This window comes from Metopolophium dirhodum, chromosome 6, assembly GCF_019925205.1.
Source record: "Metopolophium dirhodum isolate CAU chromosome 6, ASM1992520v1, whole genome shotgun sequence".
NCBI classification, from domain to species: domain Eukaryota; kingdom Metazoa; phylum Arthropoda; class Insecta; order Hemiptera; family Aphididae; genus Metopolophium; species Metopolophium dirhodum.
In genome coordinates this window covers 17,488,888-17,506,715 of record NC_083565.1, presented here as the reverse complement: position 1 = coordinate 17,506,715, position 17,828 = coordinate 17,488,888, and the positions used below count along the sequence as shown (strand labels likewise).

The window sequence follows — 17,828 nt, the reverse complement described above, 5'->3', positions numbered from 1 at the left end:
TGAAAACAGAAACATATTTCGTCAGTATTAAGTGTAGAAGAGAAAACAATAGTTTAGTCTGGTTCTTACAAAGTATAAAACAACACATAGATGTAGAGTACCTATGTTTGGAATAATATATAATTCAGAAAAATGAAAAAATGTTTGTAAAAAAAGTTAATTGACATAAATTGTTAAGAACTATAAAATAAAAATTGTCCTTAGATAAAGAAAAAAACCATATCTAAGTATCTAACTGTATACAGCTATATGCGTTGAATGAACATCATATTTAATATAATGTAGTCATTATAATGTATGTTGTGTTAAAGTTTAATTTAATGATAGATCATTGCATACAAAAATGATTCTGAGGGAAGACCTCGTCTATCACCCTACACGACTAAGGATATTTTATCATTTATTAATTAATGGGAGGCCTTCCCATATGAACATTATACAACACAACACATAATATTTAGTATATACTTAAAATAATCAAAACAATATAATAAAATTATGTAGATACAAAAAATTCCACTTTGGCCCTTAGGAGGACCTCGGGGCCTGGGCCTAGCCTAAATACGCCACTGTCAGAAACATCTCTGCGTATTCTATTCCTACTGTTTGTTATCATAATAAACCTACGAGATATATTATATTACAGTAGTTTCACTACCATATTAGATGACAGTGAATTTAATTTATTACAAACCTTAAAAGAGGACACAAAAAAAAATTTTTTGCATTTTTTTTAAATAATAAATTATTGTAGCTATATATTAAATGATTTGGTGAAAATCTGATGTAAAAAAAAATGATTACTCTAGGAGATATTATTATATTAAGAAATGTAGAATTGCCGCGTGACGTTATTGGGCCCTGCTCATCGTAAATACCTATCTTATACGCGTAAAAGTTCCTCGTTTTACACAACGATTTACCAATTTAAACATTTTGTTTTAGATTCTGAGCGGAGCGATGATTGTATTGATTTTACAATGATGTGTGTTACAATGATTTTTTATTTTTTGTGTCTGTCATCACCGTTTGGGGCAGTAAAACTGCTTCGATTTTCTTCAGCAGTATTATATTGTTCGATGGGAAAATGAATCTAGTTAGTGCATTTGGGAGGTCAAAATTCTCAATAGTTTTAAAGCTCCAGGAAAAACGGGAATTATTGATTTTGGTTTTTGGTGTAACTCTAAAACAAATTACCGTAAACATGAAATTTTAACTGGTTGTTTATATTCGCATTTTCTATACACGATAAAGTTTTCAAAATATTTTGATTTTTTTTTTAACTGTCTTGGGAGATTTTCAGTTCCCAAATTTATTAGTATTTTTTTCTATGGATGTCAATAAAACTTTATTTGTTGGTTAAAAAATGTTTAAAATTTGATAGAAGGCTCCTAGTATATTATTTCAAAGGTAGATGAAAAAAATTAAAAACCCTTAGTCACAGTTTTTATTTATAAGTATTTAAAGTTCAAATCTTGACAAAATACGGAAAAATCAAGAAAATTAGCAAATTATTTTGAGTTGAGAATTCATAAAAATATTTCTTTTTAAATCTAAGATTTGAAAATATAATACAAGATTTATCCATAAGTTTGTCTACTTTTATCAAAAAAAATATGTCTACAAGAAGGTCAAATTCAATTTTTATGAGCGTTTGAAATTCATATTTTTACAACACTGAATATTCACTCGATTTCTCATGTAACGATTATCTTATTTTGTTGTAATTAAAAAACGTACGACTGTAGATACTTGATAATTTCACTGAATGTTTTTATTAACATTTTCTATAGACGATAAAATTTTGAAAATAATTTGACACTTTTTGAGCTGTTTACTGACATTGTCAGTTTTCAATTTTTTTAGTTTTTTTTCTGTAACTATCAATAACATTTTATTTGTTGTGTAAAAATGCGTGAAAATGTAATGAAAGTCTCCTGTTATAGGTTAGATTATTGTTAGAATAGCAGTTGAAAAATATTAAAAATACATAGGCACAATTTTTTTTTTAAGCATTTAAAGTTCATAATTTGACAAAATTTATCAAATTTAAAATGTAATAATTATTTTGTAGTTAAAATTTTATAAAATGTTCAATTTTTATAGCTAAGGATTGAAAATTCAAGACAAGACTCCACGTAAATAGGTTATATATAAATTACTTTTTTTACAATAATACCAGCAAATATACTTGGTAATGTCATAGGCTAGCTGACCGTTTTCGCTCAGAATCGTTTTTCTTATACAATGATATTATATCATTGAATTCAAATTTAACACCACCCATTACAGTGACCCACTTGTAACCTACATCAGAGAGACGCCCACTTGACCACCTTTTAAAATTTAGTTTACGTATAAATGTGTGATATTGTGTGTTAAAGACGATAAAAGTATTTAGAAATTCAATATAACGTTTAGTTTTTCAAATAATAATAAATCTTTAAAGTGATATTTTTGTTAAACAGCTTATCATGGTCATTTAAATACAAAATAAAAATTCAAATATGGCCCGATGACGTCATGCGTCTTTTTTCAATTGCTCATAACTTATTGAATTATGTTAATAGAAACGTAAAACATTAAAATCTATACCATTGTTCTTAGAACTGAACATTCTTTCAAATTAAAATTTTTTTTGTGTTTTGTGCTCCTTTAAGAGGACGTCGCACCCATCTGTTGTCTCCGTTTTACACAAGTACTAAGTAAAATTTACATACTCATAACTCCCTTAAAAATTAAAATATCGTAAAAAATCAACGAGAAAACACAGATAATGTTGTTACTTAAAAGTTTGATAATAGGTCAATTCACTCTCATATTAAAACTGACAGCACCCTATTGAAACAAGCGAACGAAAATTTGATATGTCGATGCGAGTGTAAGACGGCGACAACACATGTGGGTGCTCATCCTCTTAACAATTAATGCAGTTTAGAAATGCATCATTTAAAATTTTAATAAATGCACTAATATAATAATGAAGGCAACACAATATCCAAAAAAAGGGTTAAGTAGGTAATCATTCTACTGTACACCGATAGGTGTCGAATTAAATAAACATAAAATGAAACGTCGATATTTATAAATGTTTTTATTACAAAATCTTTTACATACTATAACTTTTTTTGAAATCTGTTGTAGCATACCTACTATATAATATATGTGTGTGTAAAAAAGATAAGAACAATGTCAGTTCAGACGGTGAGAAATATTACAGTATTCCTACACCTAACGCCTACGTAATTAGTAAACGTTGTATACAAAACCTAACGTTCGTATATAAGATTCAACGACGCTAGCGCTTCTATAGTTCTATATTATAGGTACTATACTATTTTCTACACCTACCATACCGTGGTTTGCATTTAGATACCCCACTCTAGATCAAGATTAACGACAACTATGGACATAAAATTATAAAAAAAACAATATATTGTATTGTGCGTTCATTTGTATTTAAAAAACCATATAGTGCACTCGCAACGTAAATATTTAATTGTTTTAATATTTATTTCAAAATGGTATGTATAAATATGTACACATATTATTATGCTGCAAAACACTAAAATAACTTTTTTACTATACAATGTTTTTTAATGTGAATCATGTTTTGATGTTTTAGAGTGCTGAAAATTATTTGACAAGGCTTGAAGCAAACTGTTTGTTAGCTGAACCAGAGCAAACTCCTCCCCCAGAAATATCAAATTTTTATTGGAAAAATGATTATGAAGAAAAGTATAAGGTTTTTATTCCCACACCAAATCGCTACGTTTATTATAATTTAGAAGAATACGTAGGAGACATAAAAATCGGCCAAATCGATGGAGGCGGGTTAGTATACTAGTATACACTAATACTATATACATATTATATACTCTATAGTATATATTATAAGTAACTAAATAATAATAATTATTATTATTAATAAAATAAAATAATGTAATATGTTATTATTTACTATTATAATAGTCGACGTCATGTTCAAAACATTTTTAAAATTTAAAATTCAGAGACATAATAATTTGTTTGTCACGAGGTGTAGGTCAACCTATACAAATGATAAATCCCTATTATATTATAAACATTTTGATATTATAATATAATATCTACTAAACTACATAGAAGTGCTTATATCAATAAAAAAAAAATATTTAAAAATGTAGGTATACATAATAATATTACTATAATAATAGAAAATTATATTTTAACATGAAAAAATATTGCATAATAGATATAATGTTTATCGTATTTTCAATTTTAATTATTATAACACATATTTAATTGGCAAGTTTTTGGGAATACCTAATGTATTTTATACGATTGTACTAGGTATACAAAACCTTTTATTTATTATCGTGACGACCGCAAGAAATTCTTCACTGACGTGGTTTTTTCGAAATTTGAGTTTTAATTTGAGGAAACAAATAGTGTTACGATAATATAAACTTTAAGCGGATATTCAAAAGCCTATTATGTTTTATAAAGATTATTGAAAAATAAAAACTTTATAACAGTTCCGTTTTATTTTAATTATTCATTATTATTCACAATTTATAGAAATGACATCCATGTGATTTTGATAACTTTATAAACATTAATTTTTTTATATATATTTACAATTTGGTTTATGTGTATTGTGTGTACAGGTGCACAAGTCAATACATGCGTCTTGCGTGTACAATAACTAAAGGGTATAATATTCAGCTATCTATTAGTTTTTACAAAAATTGAATTATGTGTTTTTTTCATCAAGGAGTTATCTGAAATCTGATCACCGGACACCGGTTATTTTACTGTACTTTTTCTTATATTATTATATTTTGGAAAGAAAAACGATCTGCAGTCATGTCATACATCATAATATCTACCCATTGGTTATTTTTCATAACATCGATTTTAGTTTTTTGTTATAGTTCAAAAAGTATACACATTAGAGCCTCGAAACGCTTGCCAATAATTGTTATAAACAAGCATATTTTTAGTCACCAAAAACTCCTATACTATGGGTTATCTGTGTAATTTAAAATCAATGCGCATACTAATGAATAATGATTCATAATAATTTTTGTTACTTAGTTATTAAGAGGTCATATCACCAATTTTGTAGTGTTAAAACATCCTCACGGAGAACAGTGATAACTTGTTCCACAGTGGTTTTAGAGTAAAATCACTAAGTAAAAAATGTAATCAAACAATATTTCGGAGTCATTTTATAATAGGTAATTTTAATCTAAAACCACCCTGGATAGACTAATTTTAATTTTCCATAATCATGTTCTACGATTTAACGCGTCATCGTTTTTAAATTATTTAACTAGCAATTGTTGCGCTGCTTCTAGCGGAAAAAATATCAATTAGTTATGCATGTATTCGGCGACGACAGCCACTCCACAAAAACCCATCCATATCTTAAAATCATAGCACCATCATTACCATGAAGACGTTTGCACCATAGAGTAATATATTACTTTTTGTGACATCCCCATACATATAGGATACAGGAGATAACATTTTATTGATATTTATAGAAAAAAAAACTAAAAAAATTTAAAAACGGACAATGGCCGTAAACAGCTCGAAAAGTGTCAAATTATTTTCAAAATTTTATCGTCTATAGAAAATGCTAATAAAAACATTCAGTGAAATTATGAAGTATCTACAGTCGTACGTTTTTTAATTACAACAAAATAAGATAATCGTTACATGAGAAATCGAGTGAATATCCAATGTTGTAAAAATATGAATTTCAAACGCTCATACAAATTAAAATTAGACTTTCTTATAGACATTTTTTATTTTATAAAAGTAGACAAGCTTATGGATAAATCTTGTATTATATTTTCAAATCTTAGATTTAAAAAGAAAAATTCTGAATTCTCAACTCAAAATAATTTGCTAATTTTCTTGATTTTTCCGTATTTTGTCAAGATTTGAACTTTAAATGCTTATAAATAAAAACTGTGACTAAGGATTTTAATTTTTTTTTATCTACCTTTGAAATAATATACTAGGAGCCTTCTATCAAATTTTTAAGCTTTTTTAACCAACAAAGTTTAATTGATATTTATAGAAAAAAAAGATACTGAAAATGTCCGTAAACAGCTCAAAATAAGTAAAAATATTTTCAAAATTGTATGGTGTATAGAAAATGCTAATATAAACATTCAGACAACATTTTATGTACCTACAGTCATTTGTTTAAGAGTTGCACCAAAAACCAAAATCGATTTTTTCAAAAACAGATTTCGTGTAAAAATTCCTGTTTTTCCTTAATTTTTCTTTTGTTTTTCACGGCGTTTTTGAAAATTACTGGAAAAATTTTACTTTTAACTCCCCAAAGTACCAACTAGATTCCCTTTCCTATCAGAAAAGATACTGTTGAAGAAAATCCAAGCACTTTTACTGTCCTAAAAAGTGATGACAGACACAAAAAAAAATTAAAAAATTGAAAAAAAAACACACATCTTTGTAAAATCAATACATTCATCGCTTCGCTCAGAATCTAAAAACCACACATCATTTTAAAATCAATTTATTCATCGCTCCGCTCAGAATCTAAAAATTTTTATTTTTTATTCTTTTAATAGGTCGTGGTACTTAAAACGAAAAGTATACAACGACAGTGGTGGCTCGCCGACGAGTATGTTTATTCGGGAGCAATGTTTATTATTTAATATTTTCCGAGATTTTGTCTATGACGGATCTCGTCAATATTAAATTCATGTACATACACGTAATGCCGTCGTAATATTTCTAATATTTTTTTATAGTAATATTTTTTATTATTCATAGTTCATATGTTATTCCTAATGTAACGTAAGGATGGAAATGTTTGATGATAATAAACATTAACGATGCAGTTGATAGATTTGTTTTTATTGTTCACAAAATGTTAGAGTGTTTAACTCAAATAAAAGTGACAAAGTCCAAATTGACGAGTAATAAATGGTGATGAGCGAGGCGTGACTATCTATAATATAGAGTATATATTACTTGGTGCGTCTGCTCTTCTGTCGTGTGGCTGTTGGTCTGACGAGCGCTTGTCAGAGAGCTTAATCTCCTGTGCAGAGAATCCCTATTCGCTACATTCTATTATGATTTTATATGGTTATCTCCATGGTTATAGGCCTAACGTGTGACTAATCTCTCTGCACACGCTGGATGTCCAATTATTGTCCATTTTGCATAAATATTTATGGTGTGATATTAGTTTACACTAAAACACACTATATTCCTGCGTGACCTAATAATTATTATTCATATGAGTTGTAGTGATATAATATAATATCTTGTTGCGCGGTCTATTATTGTTACTTTTATCGTTTCATTATATTTTATAGTTTGCGGTTACGTGCTATTGCTCTTATTGTTCTAATATATTTCGCATTACGCGGTCACGCTAATATGGTGGATTTATACTTTATATATAATATACTTACATCATGTTATAAAATAAACATATAGTGACAAGCCACCGCCTGCTACATTAATTTAATAACACAGCATTTTATTTTTATTTAATCAAAGTTATTGAAACCTATATTTCAATACAAAATGTCGGTGTAAAATTTTAGCTGTTTGATATGATATTATCAATATTATAAATTACAATAATGAGGTATTAAATTACAAGTACACATTAGACGTAGTTCGTAAAACATACTAAGCCCTTATATTAAACAATTTGTTGTTTTGTACCTGGCTGTGTTTCAATTTGGAAAAATAATGAAGTGATAAATGTGTCTGTTATCAAACCAAAGGTAATTTTAGATTCTGAGCGATGAATGGATTGATTTTACAATCTGTGTTTTTTTTTTTTGGTCTATTATGGCTTCCAACATGCCTTTCTCTTTTTTATTGATTGTTCATGTCTCGCTTCCATATAATACCACACTCCAGACGTATGATTTTACAAGCCTTTTTTTGGTGACTATGTTCACGTTTTTTGATGTGAGTAATTTCTTCTTTTTAAGGAATATGTTTTTTGCTTGACCTATTCTATTTTTGATTTCCTTTGTAGATTTGCCATCTTCTGTTATAATGCTGCTCAAGTACTTGAAATGGCCCACTTGTCAAATTATTGTATTTTCTAGTGTTTGTTTATTGTTGTACTAGGGTTTTAGACTTTTAGTCTTGGTTGCGTTCATTTATTCTTTGAACTGTATGTAATGATGTAGAATGATTTCTACATCATTATTACGGCAACACAGCTTCATGATTTAATATCATCATAATACTATTAAATATGTCATTACCAAAAAACCATAACAAATATCTGTACTCATGTACCCATTATAATACCCAAATTTATACACAACAACATTCATACTTACTCTGAAATCAAATGACATCACAATATCTAATAAATACTATTAAAAGCTAATAAACATCTGTACCTATCGGGGGCCTATTCTGGTCTAGACCCCCCCCCCCCCCCATTGATTAACAAAATTTAAAACTCTTAAGACGAAAATCACTTATTGTATAATTTTTACATGTCAATAAAATTTGGAATCCCCCCCTTTAAAATTCCTGGGTACGCCCCTGATTACCTATGTATTTTAATATTATTCAAAATATGTACAAAACTATTAATAACCATATATATATGTATGTATAACGTAATTCATCTTACAAATCATATTTTGATTATACCCGTGTACTTATATAAAATGAACAATAACAATTTCATATGGAACAACAAAGTACTAAAGGTCAATACTATAAGCACCCTTTTCAATATTACGATCAGTCTGCTCCCATCAGCTGAGTCGAATCTCAGCAGCATAGTTTAGTATGTATTCAATTCCAGTTAATAATTCTTCTTTTAAAAAAGTAATTGCATTACGTAATTGAATTAGATAATTAATGCTTAGTAAATATTTATTTTAACCTTTGAAAAATGTTATTAATACTTAGTATATAATTATTGTAGGTATTATAGTTAATAATACATTCTCCAACCCATAAATCAGGTTTATCTTAGACGGTTAAAATGAAATCAACTAAAATAATAAATTATTGTATTAAAGATACTTACCCATATATGATCTTATTATAATACTCTCTTTTGATTTTTATGGTTTAGACAATGGTATTGATTTATCTACTACTATTATCTTATTATTTGTATATTTTGAAATTAAAGCAAAAACTCATATAATTGTAGTATGAATTCCCACTTAACAATACGTCATATTTAAGTAAAACTTACTATCAATCGGTGCGCAACCGGGTTGTGATTCCATGCAAATTTAACTATACAAATAATCGATCCAGTTTTATCAGGGAGTGCAATTTCCTTATCTTTATTTTTCATGATTATAAAGTTAGTTATATATAGTAATATTTATACCAATAATTTTTTTTTAAAGATGGCAATGGGTGAGCAAATGTGTATTGCTGTCTCTTACGGATACGTACCCTGAAGATCAACCGTTTATTAAGCACATGGAGTATTTGATCGCTAATTTGAACACATGGAACCAAACTAACAATCAATCGGTAAATAAAGATCTGAATAGATCCTATAGACTGACCAAGTACTTCGTGGAACATATTATAAACGTTCGACAGCAATTAAGGTGCGTATAAAATTATTTTGTATTCAAAACGACTTCTTCCCTATAGCTATTTATTTTTCTATTGTATAGACGTATAGTTATAATAGGTAGTTCGGTATGTTAAACTAATTTATGCCAAGAACATTGCACATGTTATATAATTAATTATTATATACTATAACTTTATATGGCTATATATCCAACACTCATTATTGATTAAATGTTTTAAACATCATGCCATATCTAAGAACCTCATGATATAAAATGTATATAATAGTATTTTCTGAACAATTAACTCAATATAGTTCTGAATGGGATTAGGTTTTAAAACATAATTAGTTTTTTTTGGTGGTCCAGTAAAACTAATCCATTTTAGAATTCTGTAAATTGTACATATGAAACAATAAATTTTCTAAAATATTAAAAATATTAAGCTTATCATTTCATAATAATGGTAATAACTGGTAATAATTTATTATATAATATATTCGATTGTATGTTAGATTTTAAAAAACGGACATAATTAAATACAAAAATGTATGCATTGTTCAATTTTTTTTACTTAACATTCAAAATATTTCAAACATTTATATAAAAAAAAATTAATTATTAATTGTAGTATAACTGTCAGATTCTTCTGTATGTGTAAACTTCGTTTGGATTATATTTTGGGTTTTTATCTCAAAAAAGATGGAATGGATATTACAATGTCGTTTGGCATATAATTTGCTTATTATACAAAGCTCAATTAATGCTCAATAGAGTTTAATTTTATTATTGTATAATATCAGCTAATTTCAAAATAAAATTCTTTATTTCGACGAATGTTCATTTTATAGATATTAGTCATGTATGGAGGTGAATTGGAAGTAATGTATTGAGTATTGTATAGTTTTCCCGTAATTTATTTTAAGCTATTTACAAATGTTTGTTTTGAGCTTAATATTGTTATTCCAAACAACTTCTGTTGCTTTCCAGTAAATGTTCTATAAAATAAAAAAGTTTAGTTGTTAAACTATTACCATATGTATCATTAAAACTTTTAAATTTCACTTGGAATACAAATTACTCAATTGTTTTCTCATACGATAAGTGTTCTTTAGGTAAATGGATTCGGCAAATATATACTTTTCGTGTATATACAAAAATATTCATGGTACTGTATAACTATTCAAATATTAAAAAATGTTTACGATATCAATATGGTTTATTAACAAATATAACATTTGATACTACCTACGATTCATTAAAAAAATCATTATGTTTCCATCTATAAAGTTGTATAGGTGCAAACTACAAAATAGCCAAGTGATTTATTATTTTAGGAAGAAAATAACTCAATGTCATATAATTTATTATAGCAATGATTTTTTTTATTCAATTTGCAAAAATCTTTGGTGCAAAATAGTTAGTTTTAAATTAACAATATAAGTGGATGTCGATCTGCTGTACAGTAGGTTACAAGTAGGTCAATGTAATGGATGGTGTTAAATTTGAATTCAATGATATAATATCATTGTATAAGAAAAACGATTCTGAGCGAAAAAGGTCAGTCAGACTATGATATTACCAAGTATATTTGATGATATTATTGTGAATAAAGTAATTTATATATAACCTATTTACGCGGAACCTTGTTTTGAATTTTCAATCCTTAGCTATAAATGCTGAAGATTTTATAAATTTTTAACTACAAAATAATTATTACATTTTAAATTTGTAGATAATGAAGAACATTAGAAAAATAACAAATTACGTACCAAATGACTTACAAGCAATACAAGCTAAGTATTGAAAAAATAAGAAATCGTTGGATAACAACAAACGTAGACATTTGAATCGCTGCTAAATTAGATAATAAGTAAAGTTAATGAATGCATTTTTCCATTAGATAGGTACATAGAATAAAAAAAATAATAAAGTTAAAATATATTGTGTACATAGTGATGAAATTTATGATACTCTTAATAAGTCAAGTAGTATTGGTGAATTACATAAAATGATTTATAATCAAATAAATAATTACGTTAATCTAATATATAAAATTTTCGTGTCACAATGTTAGTTACCATACTCCTCTGAAACGGCTTGACCGATTTTTATGAAATTTTAAATGCATATTCAGTAGGTCTGAGAATCAGCTACTATCTATTTTTTATACACCTAAGTGATAAGGGTTGTCCAGAAAAAAATAAAAATAAAAATAATAATAGTGTATTATAAATTGGTTGCTATTAGTTAATCGGGCATGTTTGTTGATTTGTATTATTATTTTTGTCAATATATATATATATCTATAAATGAATGTTTGCGATTAGATTAGACCTCTGGGAAGAAGATAGGCTAATATTTAAAAAGGATTAAATTTGGTTTTTTTTTATTCATCGGGTTATAGTACGGTTAGGATTTTGTATTAATTGATATATTAATCCACCGTAGGTGGAATTAAGTAAAAACGACAAACTTGGTATAACTTTGATACTTTAGAGTTAAATCATACACTTATGTACAAACAGCACGGGGTCCGCAATCTACCGCAGGTAGATTGCCTACCTGATAATATACTGCTGCGAATCAGAATTTTTATTCCGGGCAACAGAAAAGTTCAGATAAATCTAGAACATCATACACCGAATATTAAATAACGCATTGAACAAAGTTTGAGTCATATACAGTTTGTACATTTAACGGGTAACGAAGTGCACGGGACCCGCTAGTATATATATCGCGTCATGTTATTAAATTATTTTTAAACAAGGTGTAAGGTGTATAAAAAAAATAGATTAAAAAAAAGAGTTGTTTTTTAAGTCAGAAGTAGTAGTAAAAATAAAAATATTATGTGAAACATTTTATTGATTTTTTTTTAATTGTAGTGAAAATGTATTTATCTTAATTTAAAGGGAATATAAATAGAAAATTTAAAATGTCTATACTCTATAATATGAAATTAATTGAAATGTTTTCCCAACTATTAAGAATAAAATAACGAGAAAAATAACTTTTAATGTCACCCTTCAAAGATAGGTACCTACCAACTAGATCTAATTTGCAATCAGAAATTATCCCCAATGTTGAAGAACAGAGCATTTTGTCTACCATAAACCACCGTGTACCTATGAACATTCACAAAAACACACATAATTGTAAAATCTCAGTACGCAATATTCGCTACGATTAGAACCTAAAAGACTTTACCTATATAAAAGTATAAAATGAGTACAACAGTATACAATGCAGATCGATCAATAAATCATCAATCATAGTATTCCTCTGCGTTATTATAACGTTAGCACAGTATTGGCATATCAATAATAATAATAATATGGTGTTCGGAAAAATAAATGGTCCCGAAATCCATCAGGCGATGCTGCAGGTCGATTAATAATAATATGATGGTTTTTACTTGCTGGCTACTAATAAACGATGTTTGTTTTAAATTATCGGCGACGGCCTAGGACAAAATTCGGAATCGGCTCATTTGTAATTTTTTCTGACTACCTACACGCGAACAATATTTACCTGTGAAAATGGCTGAATCGCATAACGATGAACAAACAACCCAAGAAATTGAGAAAACCGTAAGACACGTCATCGAGTATATCATAAACCACATCGAATATGAAATAATGGAAACAGAACTTGGCGTATTCGACAACTTCCTAGAAGAGCCTACGGTTGATGATTTGGCGGGCCTGTTGTATTATGCGACGCAGTTCGCGGGCGGCGACTCGTCGGAAACCCTTCAACCGGACGAAGATTCCAGTACTGGACCGGTTGAATCGATCAACGACGACGTGATCGCTATGCCAGCGATGCAGGCGCCGGTAGAAGCGCCCAGTGACGAGGCGGAGTTCGTCACACCGACCAGGGGAGCTGAGGTCAAGAACAGCTTTGGAGACTTGATCGGCTGGCTGGACCCGGGGGTAACGCTACCAAAACGCGCAGCTCCGCGCAGACGGACGGCCGCGAGGATCGCGTCCGCTGCGTGGAGAGGTATCACCAAGACCGTACGCGTTTTCTGCTGTTGTTCCCCGAAGTGAAACCGTCCGAAAGTTCCCCCCTGGCCGAGGGCAGCGGACAAGGCGAGGCGATGACGTGGGGTCGAGGTTTATGTACGTGACAGTGCACTTTTGGGGTGTTCGGCGGTAAGTCACCGATACACGTTCTCCGGCCACCGGCGGTAGCGTGACGAGATCGCGGACGTCGCGCGCTCGAGGTCGCCGACACGCGAGACCCTCTGGCGGCGCGGTGGGCGCCCGGCTGCTTCGGTCCGAGAGCGACGACGACACGACGACGGAGGTTAGCGGTACCGGTGTGGACATAGACGCCGTCCGACGGTACCAGTGACGACTGCTGCAGTGCTGCACGAAGACGACTCGTGGCGGAGACGATGAAGATCACAGAGCTCACGGCGGGCGAGTGACGGACGACTGTAATCCAGGGTGGCCAGGAACGCGGACGTCAGCAGCGCCGGGCTCGACGAAACGAAACGTTTCAGAGTTTGGCGTTGCGCGACTCCAGGGCGAAAACCTTGGAGAGTATCAGGACAGCGGTGCGTTGCGGTGCTGTCCGCCGATTCTCTCCACTTTTCGCCCAGCGGTCTGATCCCGCCGGCCGATATTATATAGTCTTCGTCGCTCGTTCCGAGCTTTGGTCAACGTCGTCGCCGGCACCATAATCGTCTTCAGCGCCTGCAGTACCGTCAAGCGCATTACATCGCGCACTAACCGCTCGTCGCAAATTGTCGTCGTCTCTCTCGCAGCCGTTGTGGCCGGACTTCGCCCGCTGCCATGGTCGTCTTCGCGTCCCGAGCAAACGCGCCCGCGACTCTCGTCCGCCCCGCAGGACCGGCCGTGAGAACGGTGTAGAGGTGACCAGTGGCCATCATCATCTGTATCACCACCCAATCGCCATCACGTACCCCCCTCAAATCGCCTCGTCTTGTCTGATGTCTTTTTTTTTTTTTTTTGTTAAAATAATTATAATATTTATTGTTTTTTGAAATTTTTGTTGTATTGTATTTCATTTTTTCGGCATAACTATTATCAAAATTGTAATAATCACTCATTCATTCAACATAAATTATTGTTTAATAACTTTTCATTAAATTATAATGTAATAAAATTATCCTGTTAACACAGTAAAATGTTGTTTCTTGTTTTTAGCATTAATATGTGTCGATGATGACTACAATAACATTTAACATTTAAAGAAAAAGAAATTGTAATCAAAAAAAATACTTCTATACGCTAATATCGTATTTGTTGTTGAAGCGAATTAACAATAAAAAAAAATCTGTGAACAGCTAAAACCGAGTCAAATTATTTTGAAAATATTATCAAGTAGGTATAGAAATTGATAAAATAAACATTTGGTGTAAATTTCAAGTATCTATGGTTATTCATTTTTGGACAAAAATTAAGAAAATCGATCCAAGAGAAATTGAGTGAGATACTAAGATATTTGAAAAATATTAAAAATCCTTAGCCACAGTTTTTATTTATAAGCATTTAAAGTTCAAATCTTGACAAAATACGGAAAAATCACGAAAATTAGCAAATTATTTTGAGTTGAGAATTCATAAAAGATTCTTTTTGAATCTAAGATTTGAAAATGTGATACAAAATTATCCATAAGTTTGTCTACCTTTATCAAAAAAAAAAAATGACTACAAGAAAGTCAAATTAAATTTTAATGAGCGTTTGAAAATCATATTTTTACAACATCTGATATTCACCCGATTTTTCATGTAACGATTTTCTTATTTTGTTGTCATTAAAAAACGTATGACTGTAGATACTTGAAAATTTCACTGAATGTTTATATTAGAATAACGGACATTGTCAGTTTTAAATTTTTTTAGTTTTTTTTTCTATAAATATCGATAAAATTTTATTTGTTGGGTAAAAAGCGTGAATATTTAATATAAGGCTCCTGATATATCGTTATAATAGCAGTTGAAAAATATTAAAAATACATAGGCACAATTTTTTTTGATAAGCATTTAAAGTTCAAATTTTGACAAAATGTATCAAATTTAAAATTTAATAATTATTTCGTAGTTAAAAATTTATAAAATGTTCAGCTTTTATAGCTAAGGATTGAAAATTTAAAACAAGGTTCCGCGTAAATAGGTTATATATAAATTACTTTATTCACAATAATATCATCAAATAATCAACACTTTGATTACATCCTTGTCAACTAGTAAACTGGTAGAACAATTTTTGTTTATACAGCAATAACAAATATTTCAACACTTTTTCAGAACTTTAAATTCACTAAATTTATACCTAAATCAACTAAATCAACTAAAATACATGGCATAGCTTTTTCGATTTCAAATTTTTTTTGTATTTGTGTTTACATTTTCCCTAAACAAAATTGCACATAAAAAAACGGAAATATACACGTTGCGCAGTATGCGACTGCCACAATAAATATCACGTTTCGATATGTGAGTAGGTACTATGTGACTGTAAAATAAATATTATCTTACTTTATTATAGGATATTATCGGATATGAATAGTGAATACGTTGGAAAAGCAATACGTTTGAAAACACAGCCACTAACACTTATCAGTTATTGGTAATAAAAAATTATTTACAGACCCGTTGCCGTCATAATATAGTATCCGTAATAATTGTATATAGGTACAAGGTACTATATAGGTGGGTAGTGGGTTTCCTAAAGCTTAAGCTATAATAATTCAAGCCAACAATATAAAATAAAATAAATTTTATATTTCGTGTTATATTTTCTCAAAAGGTAAAATGTGCGCAATCGAGTTGCACCGAAGTATACGTGCCTCTCTCTCTTTATAAATATATATTATATATAGTATGGGCATATAGTAAATTTGGGTTTTTTCTTTATACATGTCGTGAATTATGTAATTTGAGAAATTGGAAATATAACAAACGTACCTATTCGTTATTATTGTATGTTTACATTAGGTGTATACTTTGTTGGTTCAATCATATCTAACTTCTTTCTGATTTGTGTAATTTTTGTTTATTCAAATAGAGGGAGACATGCAGTATTTAAAGGTGAAATAACGGTGCATCCTGACAATGATGCGGCAAATGTAATTCATGCGATGAATATTGGATTCGAATTAGCAGCAGAACGTTTTGCCAATGATCGAAATCATGGAGTTTATGCTTATGGACAAGGTCATGGACAATGATGCTGTGCATAGAAAGCTTAATATGGAACATGTTTATAGTTCCATTATAATATTACCTATAAGAAATAAGAAATTTTAGCAGATTTAATATCAAGCTTATGATTTACATAACTTTGCACGATTATTTCCACTAAAACTTTAACAAAAGGCACTTATTTTATAAATATTTTAATCTACCTATATATCATTACATATACAGTGTTGTAAAAATTTTATTTAAAGTATGAAAACAATTTACTGGTATCGAATATTTTTATTTTAAATTATTTAAATTTTATTTAAAACCTTGGTATTGGATTTTTAATTTTTAATTTTTTAATTTTATAAATAATAAATATTGAATTTAAAATATCATAGGTATATCTAAAATAGTATAATCAATATTATATTATAAATAATTTGTCTTAAAAATTAGTTTTATTTGCATTGAAAATGACAGCGTAACACCATATGACTATAAACATACTCATATTATATTCTTCTATATATCAGTCAATTTTATAGTAGGTAAATACGAATGTAAACTAATTATACATTATATTATACAATATATATATTATATGGAATTAAAATATTGTAGATATAATTATTATCAAAACAATATTCTCATTAAAAAATAAATAATATCTATAAAATTATCAAGTTTTTATATATCTCTTTTATGTTGTATGCATGACTTATGATCCAAAATTGTATATGCGTATATAAAATATTTAAAATATTTTCTTCGAGCAATATATTAATTATTATAATGTTATCTTTGTATCATAAATTAAATATTAATTAAATAAACATATTATATTCTCTATTTCTCTGCATATTTCAACTTTTATATTATAGATATGTCTGTACTCTCAATTCGATATCTATTTATATATCTCAAGAATATTATTCTAATATCTTTAGAATTCAAAAGATTATATAAATATTTTATTTTTTTATTTTTTGTATATAAAATATTTATTATAAAATCTGTAAATATGTTATTTTATAATATATATCATGTAGCGGTAGTAATTGGACTGGAGGTTAGAAGGAAGAATCTATCCCGTGATGGAATTACATGACATA

At 29.2% G+C, this 17,828-nt stretch overlaps 1 protein-coding gene across 1 annotated transcript; it reads left to right on the top strand.

The window, feature by feature from the left end:
• Positions 1 to 3,369: 3,369 nt before the first annotated feature.
• LOC132946339 (uncharacterized) lies at positions 3,370 to 17,483 on the top strand. The gene is made up of 4 exons (XM_061016313.1): positions 3,370 to 3,524; positions 3,626 to 3,834; positions 9,378 to 9,587; positions 16,595 to 17,483. Exons 1-4 carry the CDS (start codon positions 3,522 to 3,524, stop codon positions 16,755 to 16,757), a joined length of 585 nt encoding a protein of 194 aa, XP_060872296.1. The 5' UTR covers positions 3,370 to 3,521; the 3' UTR covers positions 16,758 to 17,483.
• The last annotated feature ends 345 nt before the right edge of the window (positions 17,484 to 17,828 follow it).

Bases quoted from the DNA above. Each gene is read 5' to 3' on its own strand.
- LOC132946339 (XM_061016313.1), top strand. The intron at 3,835-9,377 runs GTTAGTATACTA...TTTTTTTTAAAG, and splicing joins GGCCAAATCGATGGAGGCGG to ATGGCAATGGGTGAGCAAAT. The intron at 9,588-16,594 runs GTGCGTATAAAA...TTATTCAAATAG, and splicing joins AACGTTCGACAGCAATTAAG to AGGGAGACATGCAGTATTTA.